Source organism: Ornithorhynchus anatinus, chromosome X1, assembly GCF_004115215.2.
Source record: "Ornithorhynchus anatinus isolate Pmale09 chromosome X1, mOrnAna1.pri.v4, whole genome shotgun sequence".
In the NCBI taxonomy this organism is placed as follows: Eukaryota; Metazoa; Chordata; class Mammalia; order Monotremata; family Ornithorhynchidae; genus Ornithorhynchus; species Ornithorhynchus anatinus.
Genome location: NC_041749.1, coordinates 44178592 through 44191782, shown reverse-complemented (window position 1 = coordinate 44191782; position 13191 = coordinate 44178592). Strand labels below are relative to the sequence as shown.

Below are 13191 nucleotides of genomic sequence, written 5' to 3'. Positions count from 1 at the left end.
TCACCATTCCTGATTCCTTTTAGAACGGTAGAGGTTCTGAAGCTTTTTCATGCTGTCCTGTTGTTGTTAAGAAAAAGATCTTTGTACTTAAAAATCATTTCCAAGAAATGGCACTCATTATTTTTTTCTTTTGTCAATAGCAATTTCGTCATGAAAACCTGGTCAATTTGATTGAAGTATTTAGACAGAAAAAGAAAATTCATTTGGTGTTTGAATTTATTGATCACACAGTTTTAGATGAACTACAGCATTACTGTCATGGATTGGAGAGCAAACGACTTAGGAAATACCTTTTCCAGATCCTTCGAGCTCTTGAATTCCTTCATAATAACAACGTAAGTACTACTGAGAGAGCGGAGAGATCAGATGTTTAGAATCAATAGAATTTCAGAGACTTTTAAATGGTTTTTGTTAAGCGCCTGCTATGGACAGGCACTGAGTCCTCGGGTCCACATGAGTCCACATGAAGCTCATAGTCTGAATCCCCATTTTACAGATGAGGTAACTGAGGCCCAGAGAAGGGAAGTGAATTCCCCAAAGTCACACAGCAGATAAATGGGGGAGCTGGGATTAGAACCCAGGTCCTTCTGACTCCCAGGCCTGGGCTATAAGCCACACTGCTTCCCGTGCTTCAAGAGACTTGAAATTAGTGGAAATTCATCTATTTGCCTAAATGTCATACTGAGAGGAAGCGGTGTAGTGAAGGGGAAGGAGTGGTGCTTTTTTTTCCTATAAAAAATGATCCCCGTTAGCTTCTGGATCCAAACTTAAAAAAACCCTCCTCCTCCTCCTCCTTCCACATAGATTCTCTTAGCCTACAGGTTTGCTCTCCTGCTGTCAACTGTTGTTGCTGTTTGTCGGGGACTTGTGATACATTACTCACCTCCTTCCATTAATATGGCACAGAAATGCCATTCCCATGCGCGCCTTCAGAAGTGAAAGTTCTGGAAAACTTTTGCCTGAGGTTACTTGGCTTCTGGCATTGGTTCTTTTTCCTTCTTAGTTTTGATTTGGGGGAAATTCCCTTAACTTGCTCCACCTCCAGGGATAAAAGAGAGATGCCTTAATAGTACTTGTCCTTTACCTGTCTCACAGGAGTTGGGTTGGTGATATTTTAATGTAAAAATATTGGTTTGGGATTTGCTGCCTCTTTTCACCCCTCAGCCCCACAGCATTTATATACACACCCATAATTTACTTATTATATTAATGTCTGTCTCCTCCTCTAGACTGTGAGCTCATTGTGGGCAGGGAATGTGTCTGTTTATTGTTGTATTGTAGTCTGCTTAGTACAGTGCTCTGCAAACAGTATGCACTCAATAAATATGATTGATTAAAAGATGTTAAAATGGGGATTTATGGGCAGCTATTTAGACTCCTTGGACTAAAGGCACTACAGTTGATTGCAAAGTATGATTATTCTAGTTCTTCCCTCCAGCATATCCTACTTGGCTTGTACACACCAATGCCTTTTCCTCATTGGTAACAGTTTTCTAAGTAAACTCGGTCAAACATATTGTTTCCAAAAGGCTAAAAGAAGCGTGTTATTTTGAGCCCTTAGAACAGCTAATTGTTTCAGAACGATTTCCACCATTATTGGAGAATATGGAGGAAATCCAGGCATCTAAACTAAGGCTTTCAAAAATGATTACATTAGAATGAAGAAAGTGTCTGTGGCCTGAATGTAAAGAAATTGCATCTCGTAGCTTGCATCTGTTCCAGCGCTTAATACAGTGCCTACTGTGTAGAAAGCACTTAAGTACCATTTTTTTTTACAGAATTAAACAATGGTATTGTGTGCTCACCGTGTGCAGAGCACTGTAATAAGTGCTTGAGCCAGTACAATACAAAAGAGTAGGTAAGATGCAATCCCTGCTGAGAAGGAGCTCACAGACTAGCGGGGAAAAGAGACACGAAAAATAATTACAGATAGATAATAATGATGGTATTTATTAAGGGCTTACTATGTGCCTTCTTCTTATGGGGCTGGAGGAGCAGGGGTGACTATCAAAGTCAAACCAGATCCAGTTTCTGGGCACTGCCTTGATCTTTGATTTTGGAAGTTGAACTCAATTATATAAGCTATTTTAAAACAAATTACCAATCTTAGAGAAAATCAAGGTCAATCAATTGATTTGTGTGCAGGCAAGATGCAGTCAGGCTGTTAAACCAGTTGTCGCGGCTTCCATCTTAACCATCCTAAGATAGCATCCTCAGCCCATAAGCTTGTTTGTAAGGGTCCAGGCTAGCAACCAGTTATCTCCACCTTGCAGGGTTGGCAGTGGTTTTGATAACCAGCTGAAATGTTTAGCTCCCTGTTTCTTGGCAGGCTGCCAGGACATGTGCAGCATCAGCTCTTTGAGAAGCTGGCGTGCTAGGCAAGGAGAGAGAGGCGGAGAAATGAAGGGACATTTAAGTGGCGTGCCAGGGAGGGCTAGGTGGGGGAAATGGTTTGGCCCAAAGCCTTGGGCTTTGGCTTCTCCCCCGTAGCCAAGGGCAAGTTTCTTAGGAGGGAGGGCCAATGGTGCCTCATTCTGCTGAGTCTGGGAATGAGACTGGGGAAGGAGGTGGGGCTGGGATGGGCAGAGATGGTGACAGCAGCAGCCACATTGATTCATGGCCCCAGGAGGCAGATCACTGCCGTGGTCACTTGGGAAATAAAACAGACGTAAAACACTTGGAGAGGCAAGATGGCTTGGTTACCTTTAGCCCGGGAGCCAGGTGAGTAGTCTGTGGGATGTACAACTCTCATGCTTTCCCCGGGACTGTGAAAATTTGTCTTATAAGGAGAAATCCAGTTCACACCAAGACCTCTTGGATTATTGGCTTTGAAGTGCAGCTCCAAATCCTCGTGTTTAAAATCTGTCCTGCCTCTAACTTCAAACAAGCCTGGTATATCTACCTATGTATCTGTGGATGACATTTGTTGAGCCCTTACTATGTGCCAGGCACTGTACTAAGCACGGAGTGGTTACAAGCTAATCAGCTTGGACACATGGGGCTCAGATTCTTAATCCCCATTTTACAGATGACGTAACTGAGGCACAGAGAAGTTAAATGATTGCCCAGTGGTTGCCCAGCAGACAACTGATAGAGCTGGTATTTTAACCCAGGTCCTGACTCCTAGGCCCATGTTCTGTCTTTTAGGCCAAGCTGTTTCTCCTGAGACCCTGTGGCCTGCAGTGGGGGTTTAGATGGGAGGGAGAGGAGGAAGCTGTTCGTTTACTTATTTTGATGTGTATATATCTATAATTCTATTTATGTATATTGATGCCTGTTTACTTGTTTTGTTGTCTGTCACCCCCCTTGTAGACTCTGAGCCCACTGTGGGCAGGGATTGTCTCTATTGCTGAATTGTACTTTCCAAGTGCTTAGTACAGTGTTCTGCACACAGTAAGCGCTCAATAAATACGATTGAATGAATGAATGAATGAGCTAGGTGTTAGAGAGCTTGAGGTGCTCTTTGACTGTCAGGTCACCAGTTTTCCTGGACCTCCTTGAGGCATAGCAGTGCATTCTTCACAGGTGTGGAAGGTCGCTGGCCCATACAGAAACATGGCAGGTTGTTTTAGCTTCTGAGAGTTTACAAGCATCTGAGACTGATGACACCGAATCCATCCCTGAATGATTTACACAATGCCATGTGGTTAAAAAAACATTTTTTGTACCTGGTCAGCCTTTGTATATTGTCAAGTTGTCTTAGCAGCAAGATGCTTAATTCATGGTATGCCTAATGGTACCTAATGGAACCTAGTTCATGGTAAGGGTATGCCTAATTCATCCTCGAAGATTTTAACATTTTGAACTTGTGAAAGTGGATGAGGGTGGAATTGGGCAAATTTGCCTAGACATCAAAAGTGGAATTTCCTTATGAAGGCGTTGCGTTTAAAATTGGAATCTGTCTCATGCCATGCTTTGGCTTAAAAAGGAATGTTCACCTACTCAGTTTGCGGCACTTTCATAAGCAGACTCAGTGAGAACCACATTTGACCGCATACAATTCCCTTCGTCTCCTTTATTTTTCCGGCATGTAAAGGCTAACTTTATGTTCTATTTTCAGTGTTTCCAGAAGGATTGCTATTTTAAATCTGAAAAGATAAGGTCCCAGAAGAAAGCTCAGGTTACAAATAATAGGTACAAATTACAAAGAATACAGAGAAGCAGCATGGTGTAGTGAGTAGAGCATGGGCCTGGGAGTCAGAAGGTCATGGGTTTAATCCCACTCTGCCACTTGTCTGTTCTGTGACCTTGGGCAAGTCACTTCATTTCTCTGGGCCTCAGTTACCTCATCTGCAAAACGGGGATTGAGACCGTGAGCCCCACGTGGGTTAGGGACTGTGTCCAATCCGATTTGCTGGTATCCACCCCAGCGTTTAGTACAGTGCCTGTCACATAGTAAACACTTAACAAATGCCATTATTACAATTATGTGATAAAGCACCCACCTCAAAGAGTCCCCAAGATGCTGTCTGGAAGAGGGAGAATGATATTGGTTTCAGGTCCTTGCCTTGGCCAGCAGCCAAAGAGTGTCCTGGGAAGGTGCGTGGGTGGACTGAAAGCAGTGATGGGAAAGGCGACTGAGAGGAAGAGAGAGAATGACTTCTTAAACAGGAATTGCTGCTAACAGATAGAGGTGGAAGTCAACGTAATATCAGGATTCCAAGGTCTCGGTTCAAACTTGTCTCGGCACCTCTTTTTAAGGACAGCAGCATAGTGTGGTGGAAAAAGGACTCAGCCGGGAGTTAGGACACCAGGCTTTATTTGAAACTCTGCCACTGGCCTCCTGTGTGACCTTGGCAAGTTACTCAACCAAATTGATCTTCAATTTCCTGTAAAATGGGGATAGTGTGGACCTTTTCCTGCAGCTCACAGGGACGTTGCGAGGTTAAATTGAGATCATCGATCTGAAAGAGCTTTGGAAAAATAAAAGCAGCGTGGTCTAGTGGATAGAACATGGGCCTGGGAATCAGAAGGATCTGGGTTCTAATCCCAGCTCTGCCACTTGTCTGCTGTGTGACCTTGGGCAAGTCACTTGACTTTTTTGGGCCTCAGTTACCTCATCTGCAAAATGGGGATTAAGACTGGGAGTCCAATGGGGGGTTGGGCTGTGTCCAATTGATTAGCCTGTGTCTACCCCAGCTCTCAGTACAGTGTGTAGAACGTAGTATACACGTAACAAAAAAGTGCAATTAAAAAACAAACTGCACGGACTGGGACTTATCTTCAAGAGAGCATAGGTATCCATTGAGTAATATGTCCAGGAGCTGAAGACAGTTCAGCTGTTTAGGGAAGCAACGTGGCTCAGTGGAAAGAGCACGGGCTTGGGAGTCAGAGGTCATGGGTTCGAATCCTGGCTCTGCCACTTGTCAGCTGTATGACTGTGGGCAAGTCACTTCACTTCTCGGGACCTCAGTTCCCTCATCTGTAAAATGGGGATTAAGACTGTGAGCCTCACGTGGGACAACCTGATTACCCTGAATCTACCCCAGTGCTCAGAACAGTGCTCTGCACATAGTAAGTGCTTAACAAATACCAACATTATTATTATTATTATTGTTCTCCTCAAAACTTGTAAGACCCATATTGGATCGTGGAATTAAAATACGCCACGAACAGCAAATGGGGGTTTCTCCAAACTACCTTTTATCAGGCGAGCCTTCAGACACTGGCCATAGCTAATCGAGGACACCCAAACTGACAGTGAAAATGACTCAGAGTTGAAAAGACTATTGGTTTTAAAGGATGAATCAGTTTGCCCCTTTCTACTTTACTTTCCTGATTTCCTATGCAGCCCAGCTTGTACATGGGAAGCAGCATGGCTTTGTAGCTAGAGCACAGGCTTGGGAGTCAGAATATTGTGTGGGGCAATATTGTATCCACCCCAGCGCTGGACAGGGACTGTGCCCAACCTGATTAACCTGTAGCTAATTCTGTTGTTGTGTATGCTCCCTAGCCCTTAGTACAGTGCTCTGCACATGGTAGACACTCAATACCATTGATTGATCTACCCCAGTGCTTAGTACAGTGCCTGGCACATTGTAGGTGCTTAACAAATACTGTAAAAAAAAAAGTACTATACACCAAATAAGATAGATTGTAGAATGTCCAGTTTGAGAGATGGCAGCTTCAGGGGAATCCGTTAACAGGGCTATGCTGCTGTGATTTTTTTTTTCCACTTTACAGATGGACATTGAAAGTCGACCAAGGTCCCTCAGCTAGCCGAGTGGAGAGCCGCTGGAAAACCCTGGGCTACTCAATTCCAGGTTCCTTCCCTTTCCCATTCTTTCCTTTGTATCCTACTGTTGAGAGTGCCTGTGCTCTGTGGCAGTTTTGCTCGCTCCAGACTCCTCAACAAGATGTTTCTCTTCCTGTGTGGAGGTGGAGAGAACGGGAGAGCATCACCGCAACCCTGCATCGTCAGGAAAAAAGGCCTACCTTACCTGGCAAGAGGTGCCCCGCGCAAATTGGGAAACACTGGATCTCTTATTTACAGCATGCCCAACCTTTGATCAACAAATCCTCTGTATGTGGTTTGTTCGTAGATCATTCATCGGGATATAAAACCAGAGAACATTTTAGTTTCCCAGTCTGGGATCACTAAACTCTGTGATTTTGGCTTTGCTCGGACATTAGCAGCCCCAGGGGACATTTACACTGACTATGTGGCTACACGGTGGTATAGAGCTCCGGAGCTGGTTTTAAAAGACACCACTTATGGAAAGTAAGTATCCGTTTGAGTTGCTGCTGGTGGCAGCTTCCCACTCTTTTTTTTTTTTTTGTAAATGGTATTTGTTGAGGACTTTCTGTGTGCCTGGCACTGTACTAAGCACTAGGGTAGATACAAGGTAATCAGGTTGGACACAATCCCTACCTCACATGGGGTTCACAGTCTTATTCCCCATTTTACAGAGGAGGGAATGGAGGCCCAGAGAAATGTAGTGATTTGCCCAAGGTCACACACAGCACACAAATGGTGGAGCCGGGATTAAAACTCAGGTCCTTCTGACTCCCAGGCTGGCGTTCTACCCATTCATTCATTCATTTGTGTTTATTGAATGCTTACTGTGTGCCCAGCACTGTACTAAGTGCTTGGAAGAGTGCAAATACAACAATAAGCAGAGATGTCCCCTGCCCACAATGAGCTTACAGTCTGTGGGGGTGGGATGAGAGAGATATCAATACAAATAAATAAATTACACATATGTACATAAGTTCTGTGGGGCTGGGAGGGGGAAAGAGAAAAGGGAGCAAGTCAAGGTGAGGCAGAAGAGAGTGGGAGATGAGGAAAGGTGGGACTTAGTTTGGGAAGGCCTCTTGGAGGAGATGTGCCTTCAATAAGGCTTTGAAATGGGGGAAAGTAATTGTCAAATTTGAGAAGGGAGGCTGTTCCAGGTCAAAGGCAGGACATGGGCTAAGTGTTGGTGGTGAGGTAGTTGAGATCAAGGCACAGTGAGAAGATTAGCACTAAAGCAAAGTTGGGCCTAGGTTACAGAAGGAGAGAAGTGAGGTGAGATAGGAGGGGGCAAGGTGGTGGAGTGCTTTAAAGACAATGGTGAGGAGGGTTGTTGTTTTTTATGTGGAGGTGGATGGGCAACCCCTGGAGTTTTATGAGGAGTAGGGTGACATTTCTTGAGCATTCTTATCGAAAAATGATCTGGGCAGCAGAGTGAAGTATGGACTGGAGTGGGGAAATTCAGGAGGCTGGGAGGTCAGCAAGGAAGCTGATGTAGTAATCCTATCAGGATAGGATGAGTTATTCTATTTACACGGTAACAGTTTGGCTGGAGAGGAAAGGGCGGATTTTAGCGATGTTGTGAAGAGAGGGCTGACAAGAGGCCATGCTGCTTCTAATTCCTCACTCTCCTTACTAGACTGTCAGGCTGGCACTGGAATCTTTCTGCATGGGCATTGGTTTCCCTCCCTCTCTCTCTGTCCTGCCTAGTCTCAGCCTGCCGGGGCTGTGGTCAGACCAAGAGCTCCTTAGCCTGAGCCCTACTGGTGGCCCCATCAGGCACATGTTCCTGGCTGCTCTGGCCACCATCGTGTCCTCAAATACCAACATTATTATTATTATTATTATTGAGCACATAATTCATTTCACTTCCATAAGGTGGCCACTGATGGCCCAGCCGGACAGCAGGCGGGCACATCATGGCATCACTGGTTAGGTCAGGCATGCAGCATAACTTAATGAAGTCAATTAGATTGTAAAGTTGTTGTGGTCAGGGTGCATGTCTGACTACTCTGTTGTACTGTACTCACCCAAGCACAATCCCCCCTCAAGTGTACGTGCTCCCCCTCTAGACTGTAAGCTCATTGTAGGCAGGGAATGTCTGTTTATTATTGTACTGTACTCTCTCAAGCGCTCGGCACACAGTAAGTGCTCAATATTTACGATTGAATGAAAGCACTTTAGTTCAATGCTCTGCACACAGTAAATGCTAAATAAATAGGATTGATTGGGCCATTTCAAGTGGGCCATTTCGTGGAAGCCTGCCCTAGACTGCCAGAACCTAGAGGGTCTCTTCAGGAGGACACCTCTTCAGGAGGACACCATCTCCCCCAACAGCTCCAGAGCCATTACGGGTCCCCATGGACACGGGCGCTGTTTCTTGGCTGCCGGGCTGAAAAATACCAGGCAGAAGGCATCCGTTTCATACTCAGTGGGAGACGGACCCGCCAAAACCGGTCTGTCCATTGTAAAGTCACATGAATGTGGACCCTCCTTGCCAGCATAGTAAACACTTCAGAGCAGAGGCTGGTTGAGATATTTTGATGCCCAAGGGAAATGTTGAACTCCATTGGAGGAAGGAGGTGAGAAGTCTCTCTTTGCTTAAATGGCTAATGGGCAACTCGTTCCACTCAAACAATCTTTGAGTGTGTGCAGGTGAACAAAGCAAGGAAACAGCAGGAAAGGGAGAGGGCAACAGGTATGAGGGACTACAGAAATCCTGAGAAACAGAGATGGGGAACATGTCTATCAACTTTGTTATATTGCACTCTCCCAAGCACTTGGTGGAGTGCTGTGCACATGGTAAGCACTCAATAAATACAATTGACTGATTGAAAGCATGATACCCTCTTTTCTCTCCGCTTCTCCCCCATTCGTATGTAGTCTCTCTTCAATAAACTCTCCTCCCTCCTCCCCTTCCACCTCTCTCCAAGGCAAGCTTCTTCAGATCCTCCTTCATAAACACCCCACACCCTTCTCTGCAAACTTCCTTTTCCATTGTCGCCCTCTGTAATCCTCCCCCAATTTCCCTTTCTCTTCCTTCCCCACCACCCTAAGGCTCTTCTACTGCCACTTCTCTCTGTGGTTCCCTCCCCTCCTCCTCATCCCACTCTCAGTCCTCCCCACTTGAGGTAGGTGACTATAGTTTGGGGAGGCCAAAGTGATTGAGAAGGAAGGAAATACAGGGGAAAAAATAGCAGGAGAGGGAAAGAGACACATTCAGAGGAGGAAAAACAGGAAGAAATAGAGAAGAGGCAGAAAAGGAGAACATGAAGAAAGGGACAGAGGAGACCCCCACAGACACGCAGACCATACTCCTGTTTACCTCCTGCAGCACAGCGGCAGGCCTCTTGCTTTCATCCTGGATCATACTGCTCACCTGCGTAGCTTGGGACGATTCACCTGAGAAAGCTTCTTGGGGGCGATGAATTTTGAGCTGAGTTTTGCAGGAGGGGAATTGGGGGGCATGGTCTGGTGGGAGAGAGCCTTGCTGACAAAAGAGGAAGCGGTCGCTCTCATTAATTATTGCTGCCAGGTTAGTTGCCAACTCTAATTGCAGTCTCAGTGGCTTTCCCTATCTCTCTGAACACCTTGGAATGCCCTGGCTGGGCAGAGAAGGCCGGGAATTTCTGCCCCATTTCGCCCTATGTGAAAGCCAGAGGGACCTCAAAATATGCTACTTCTACATTTGATCCCTTAGTGGGATGTGTCCCAGTGGCTAGTTTCTCCAGACACGAACTTGAAAAATGATATTTCACATGAGATGAGAACTTGCTGATAATACTTATGAGAAGCAGCGTGGCTCAGTGGAAAGAGCCCGGGCTTTGGAGTCAGAGGTCATGGGTTCGAATCCCGGCTCGGCCACTTGTCAGCTGTGTGACTTTGGGCAAGTCACTTCACTTCTCGGTGCCTCAGTTCCCTCATCTGGAAAATGGGGATTAAGACTGTGAGCCCCATGTGGGACAACCTGATTCCCCTGTGTCTACCCCAGCACTTAGAACAGTGCTCGGCACATAGTAAGCGCTTAACAAATACCAACATTATTAACATTATTATTACTTTCCACCGATGATGTCTGCTCACAGTATTTGAACCCTATTCATCTCCCTATCAGAACAGTGATGCTTTTAGATTGGAAACTCAGTCTCCCCTTGATCAGTCACTGTGGTGATAATAGAGCATTTAGCTTGTGTATTTTTCACCTCTAACATCAATAACCGGAACAATTTTTTCAGAAAAAAATTGCCTCCTGTTGTACTACTGGGTGGTTGAAGGCCAGTGTCTCAATACATGGAGTAAATAATATTAAGTGATTGCTTTCCAAGAAAGCCAGAACACCATGAGCTACAACAGCCCAATTAAATCCATCCTGGCTTACTTATCTGCAGGTAATATTCTTCTTACCAGAGTTTGAGAAGAGACCCAGGCACCTTTGATCTGCACTTTTCTCTCCTCCTGTACTTGGATGGGCAGTAATGGCAGAAGTTTAAAATGAGACCTCACAAGGATTCAGAGAAAGGGGTCTCCACTAGCAGGAGAATGGGGTGGTAAGAGTGGAGCATAGCCAGATGTGGCTCTGAGCTCACTGTAACACTGTTCCATCAAAGATTCTAGACAAAAGCTCCAGGCGCATGGATGGGGTTGGACACATGTAAGGCACAAGAGAGGAAGTGAGCTTTACATATCGTCTTTTATGGGTCTCTAAACCCCGGCTATTGCCTGGCCTATTGGAAAGAGCACCGGCCTGGGTGTCAGAAGACCTGGTTTCAAATTCTGGCTCCTCCGATTGCTTGCTGTGTGACCTTGGGCAAATGATTTCTTTGTGCTTCAGTTTCCTGAATGTAAAATGGGGATTCAGGCTTACTCCCTCCTACTTAGAGTGTCCTTGTGTCCATGTGAGTGTCCATGTGGTACAGGGACTGTGTCCAACCTGATAAAACTTGTATCTACCCCAGCACTTAGAATGGTATTTGACATGTAGAAAGTGCTTAACAAATACCACAGGGGAAAAAAAAAGACAATGTACTAGTTTATGTTAGATTTTTGTTATTTATTCTTTCACATTCTGACCTAATTTATGATTTTGTGGTTTTCCCCTTTAAGATTGTAATAATAACAATAGTGATATTTGCTGAGCATTCTTATAGGTCGAGCACAGAACAAAGTGTTGGGGTAGATACAGGATAATCAGGTCAGTCGGTCCCAGCCCTGCGTGGGATTCACAGTCTAAGTTGGCGAGAAAATAGGTATTTTATCCCTATTTTTCAGATGAGGTAACTGGATTGGAAACTCAATATCCCCTTGATCGATCACTGTGGTGATGCTGGAGCATTTAGCTTATGTGTTTTTAGCCTCCAACATCAATAACCAGAACAATTTTTTCAGAAAAAAATTTCCTTTCAGAAAAAGGTCACACAGGTAAGTGGCAGGCCTGGGATTAGAACCAAATCCTTTGACTCCCAGACCCATGCTATTTCCACTAGGCCATACTGTGGATCATGTCTGATTTTGTATTTCCCCTCATTTCCTGGTACCCATGTTGAGAACGAAGTACTCAATAAATGCTGTCAGTGATGTTGATGATTGTGATGAAAGTGTGGTAATTGCCCCATTTAAGATTCTCTAAATAAGCCTTGTTTGCTGAGGTGAGGACTGCGGCAGAACGGATAAGTGACCTGAGTTGTCACGGTAGGCCCTTGACAGAGCTGGGGCTAAAATCCAAATCTTCTGACTCCCAGACCTGTGCTCTGTCTCCCAGACTCCACTGTATCCAGTGTTCGGAGACATGGTAAGTTCACTCTCTCCCTTGTGCCTTATGTGTGCCCAACCCCACCCGTGTTCTGGGGGCTTTTGTTTTGAATCTCCAGTGGAACAGTGTTACCATATGTTCAGAATCAGCACTCCACTCTCCGCACCCCATTCTCTTGCTAGTGGAGACCCCTTTCTTTGAATCCTGGTGAATTTTCATTTTAGCAGCATGGCTTAGTGGATAGAGCATGGGCCTGGGAATCACACGGACCTAGATTCTATTCCCAACTCCGCCACTCGTCTGCTCTGTGACCCTGGGCAAGTCACTTCACTTCTCTGTGCCTCAGTTACTCATCTGTAACGTGGGGATTAAGACTGTGAGCCCCACGTGGGAAATGGACCGTGTCCATACTGATGAGCTTGTCTTTACCCCAGTGCTTCGTACAGTGCCTGGCACATAGTAAACGCTTAACAAATACCAAGAAAAAAAAATTTACTGCCCATCAAGGTACAGGAGGAGGGAAAAGTTCAGGCCAAAGGTGCCTAGATCTCTTCGCAATCTCTGGTAAGAAGACTATTACCTGCAGATAGGTAAGCCAGGATGGATTTCATTGGGCTATCGTGACCCATGGTGTCCTGGGTTTCCTGGAAAGCAACTTGTTAAATATTATTTACTCCGTGTACTGACATATTGGTCTACATCCAACCACCCAGTAGCACAACACAGGACAATTTTTTTCCTGAAAGAACTGTTCTGGTTATTGATGTTGGAGGTGAAAAACACACAAGCTGAAAGCTCCAGCATCACCACAATGATGGATAGGGGCATCAGCACCAGGCTAGGCCCAGGTCATTGGAGGGAGGGTGGGTCATTTCAAAGAGCGACTCTGCTCCTACCTCCATCAAGCAGCTTGTTCAGAAATGTTCCTCAACCTCCCAAATCAACATTTATCAAGCAATCAATGGTATTCATTGAGCACTTAAACTGTGTGCAGAGCACTGTAGTAAGCACTTAGTGAAAAATCTTACTCCTCCACCCCAGTAGTCAGACTTGCAGGCCATAAGCCGAGTAGCCTGGCCCCATGTTTATGGACGAAAAAAAGCACTGCAAAAATCCAATTAAAAAAACTGACTTCTTGGCACCTCTGAATTCAAAACAAGCTTCTGACTCCTCAGTATTACCTTAGCAAATACACATTTGGGTCTCCATG

The 13191-nt window shown here is 45.3% G+C and overlaps 1 protein-coding gene across 8 annotated transcripts in view; it reads left to right on the top strand.

Annotated features, from left to right (window-relative positions):
* Nucleotides 1-13191, top strand: part of CDKL3 (cyclin dependent kinase like 3) — an 85057-nt gene that overhangs the window by 5398 nt on the left and 66468 nt on the right. For all 8 annotated transcript variants that reach the window (XM_029051499.2, XM_029051495.2, XM_029051498.2 and 5 more), the window contains exons 3-4: nucleotides 141-335; nucleotides 6543-6721. In XM_029051499.2, coding sequence (XP_028907332.1) covers nucleotides 141-335; nucleotides 6543-6721 — 374 coding nt within the window. The remainder of the gene's footprint in view (nucleotides 1-140; nucleotides 336-6542; nucleotides 6722-13191) is intronic.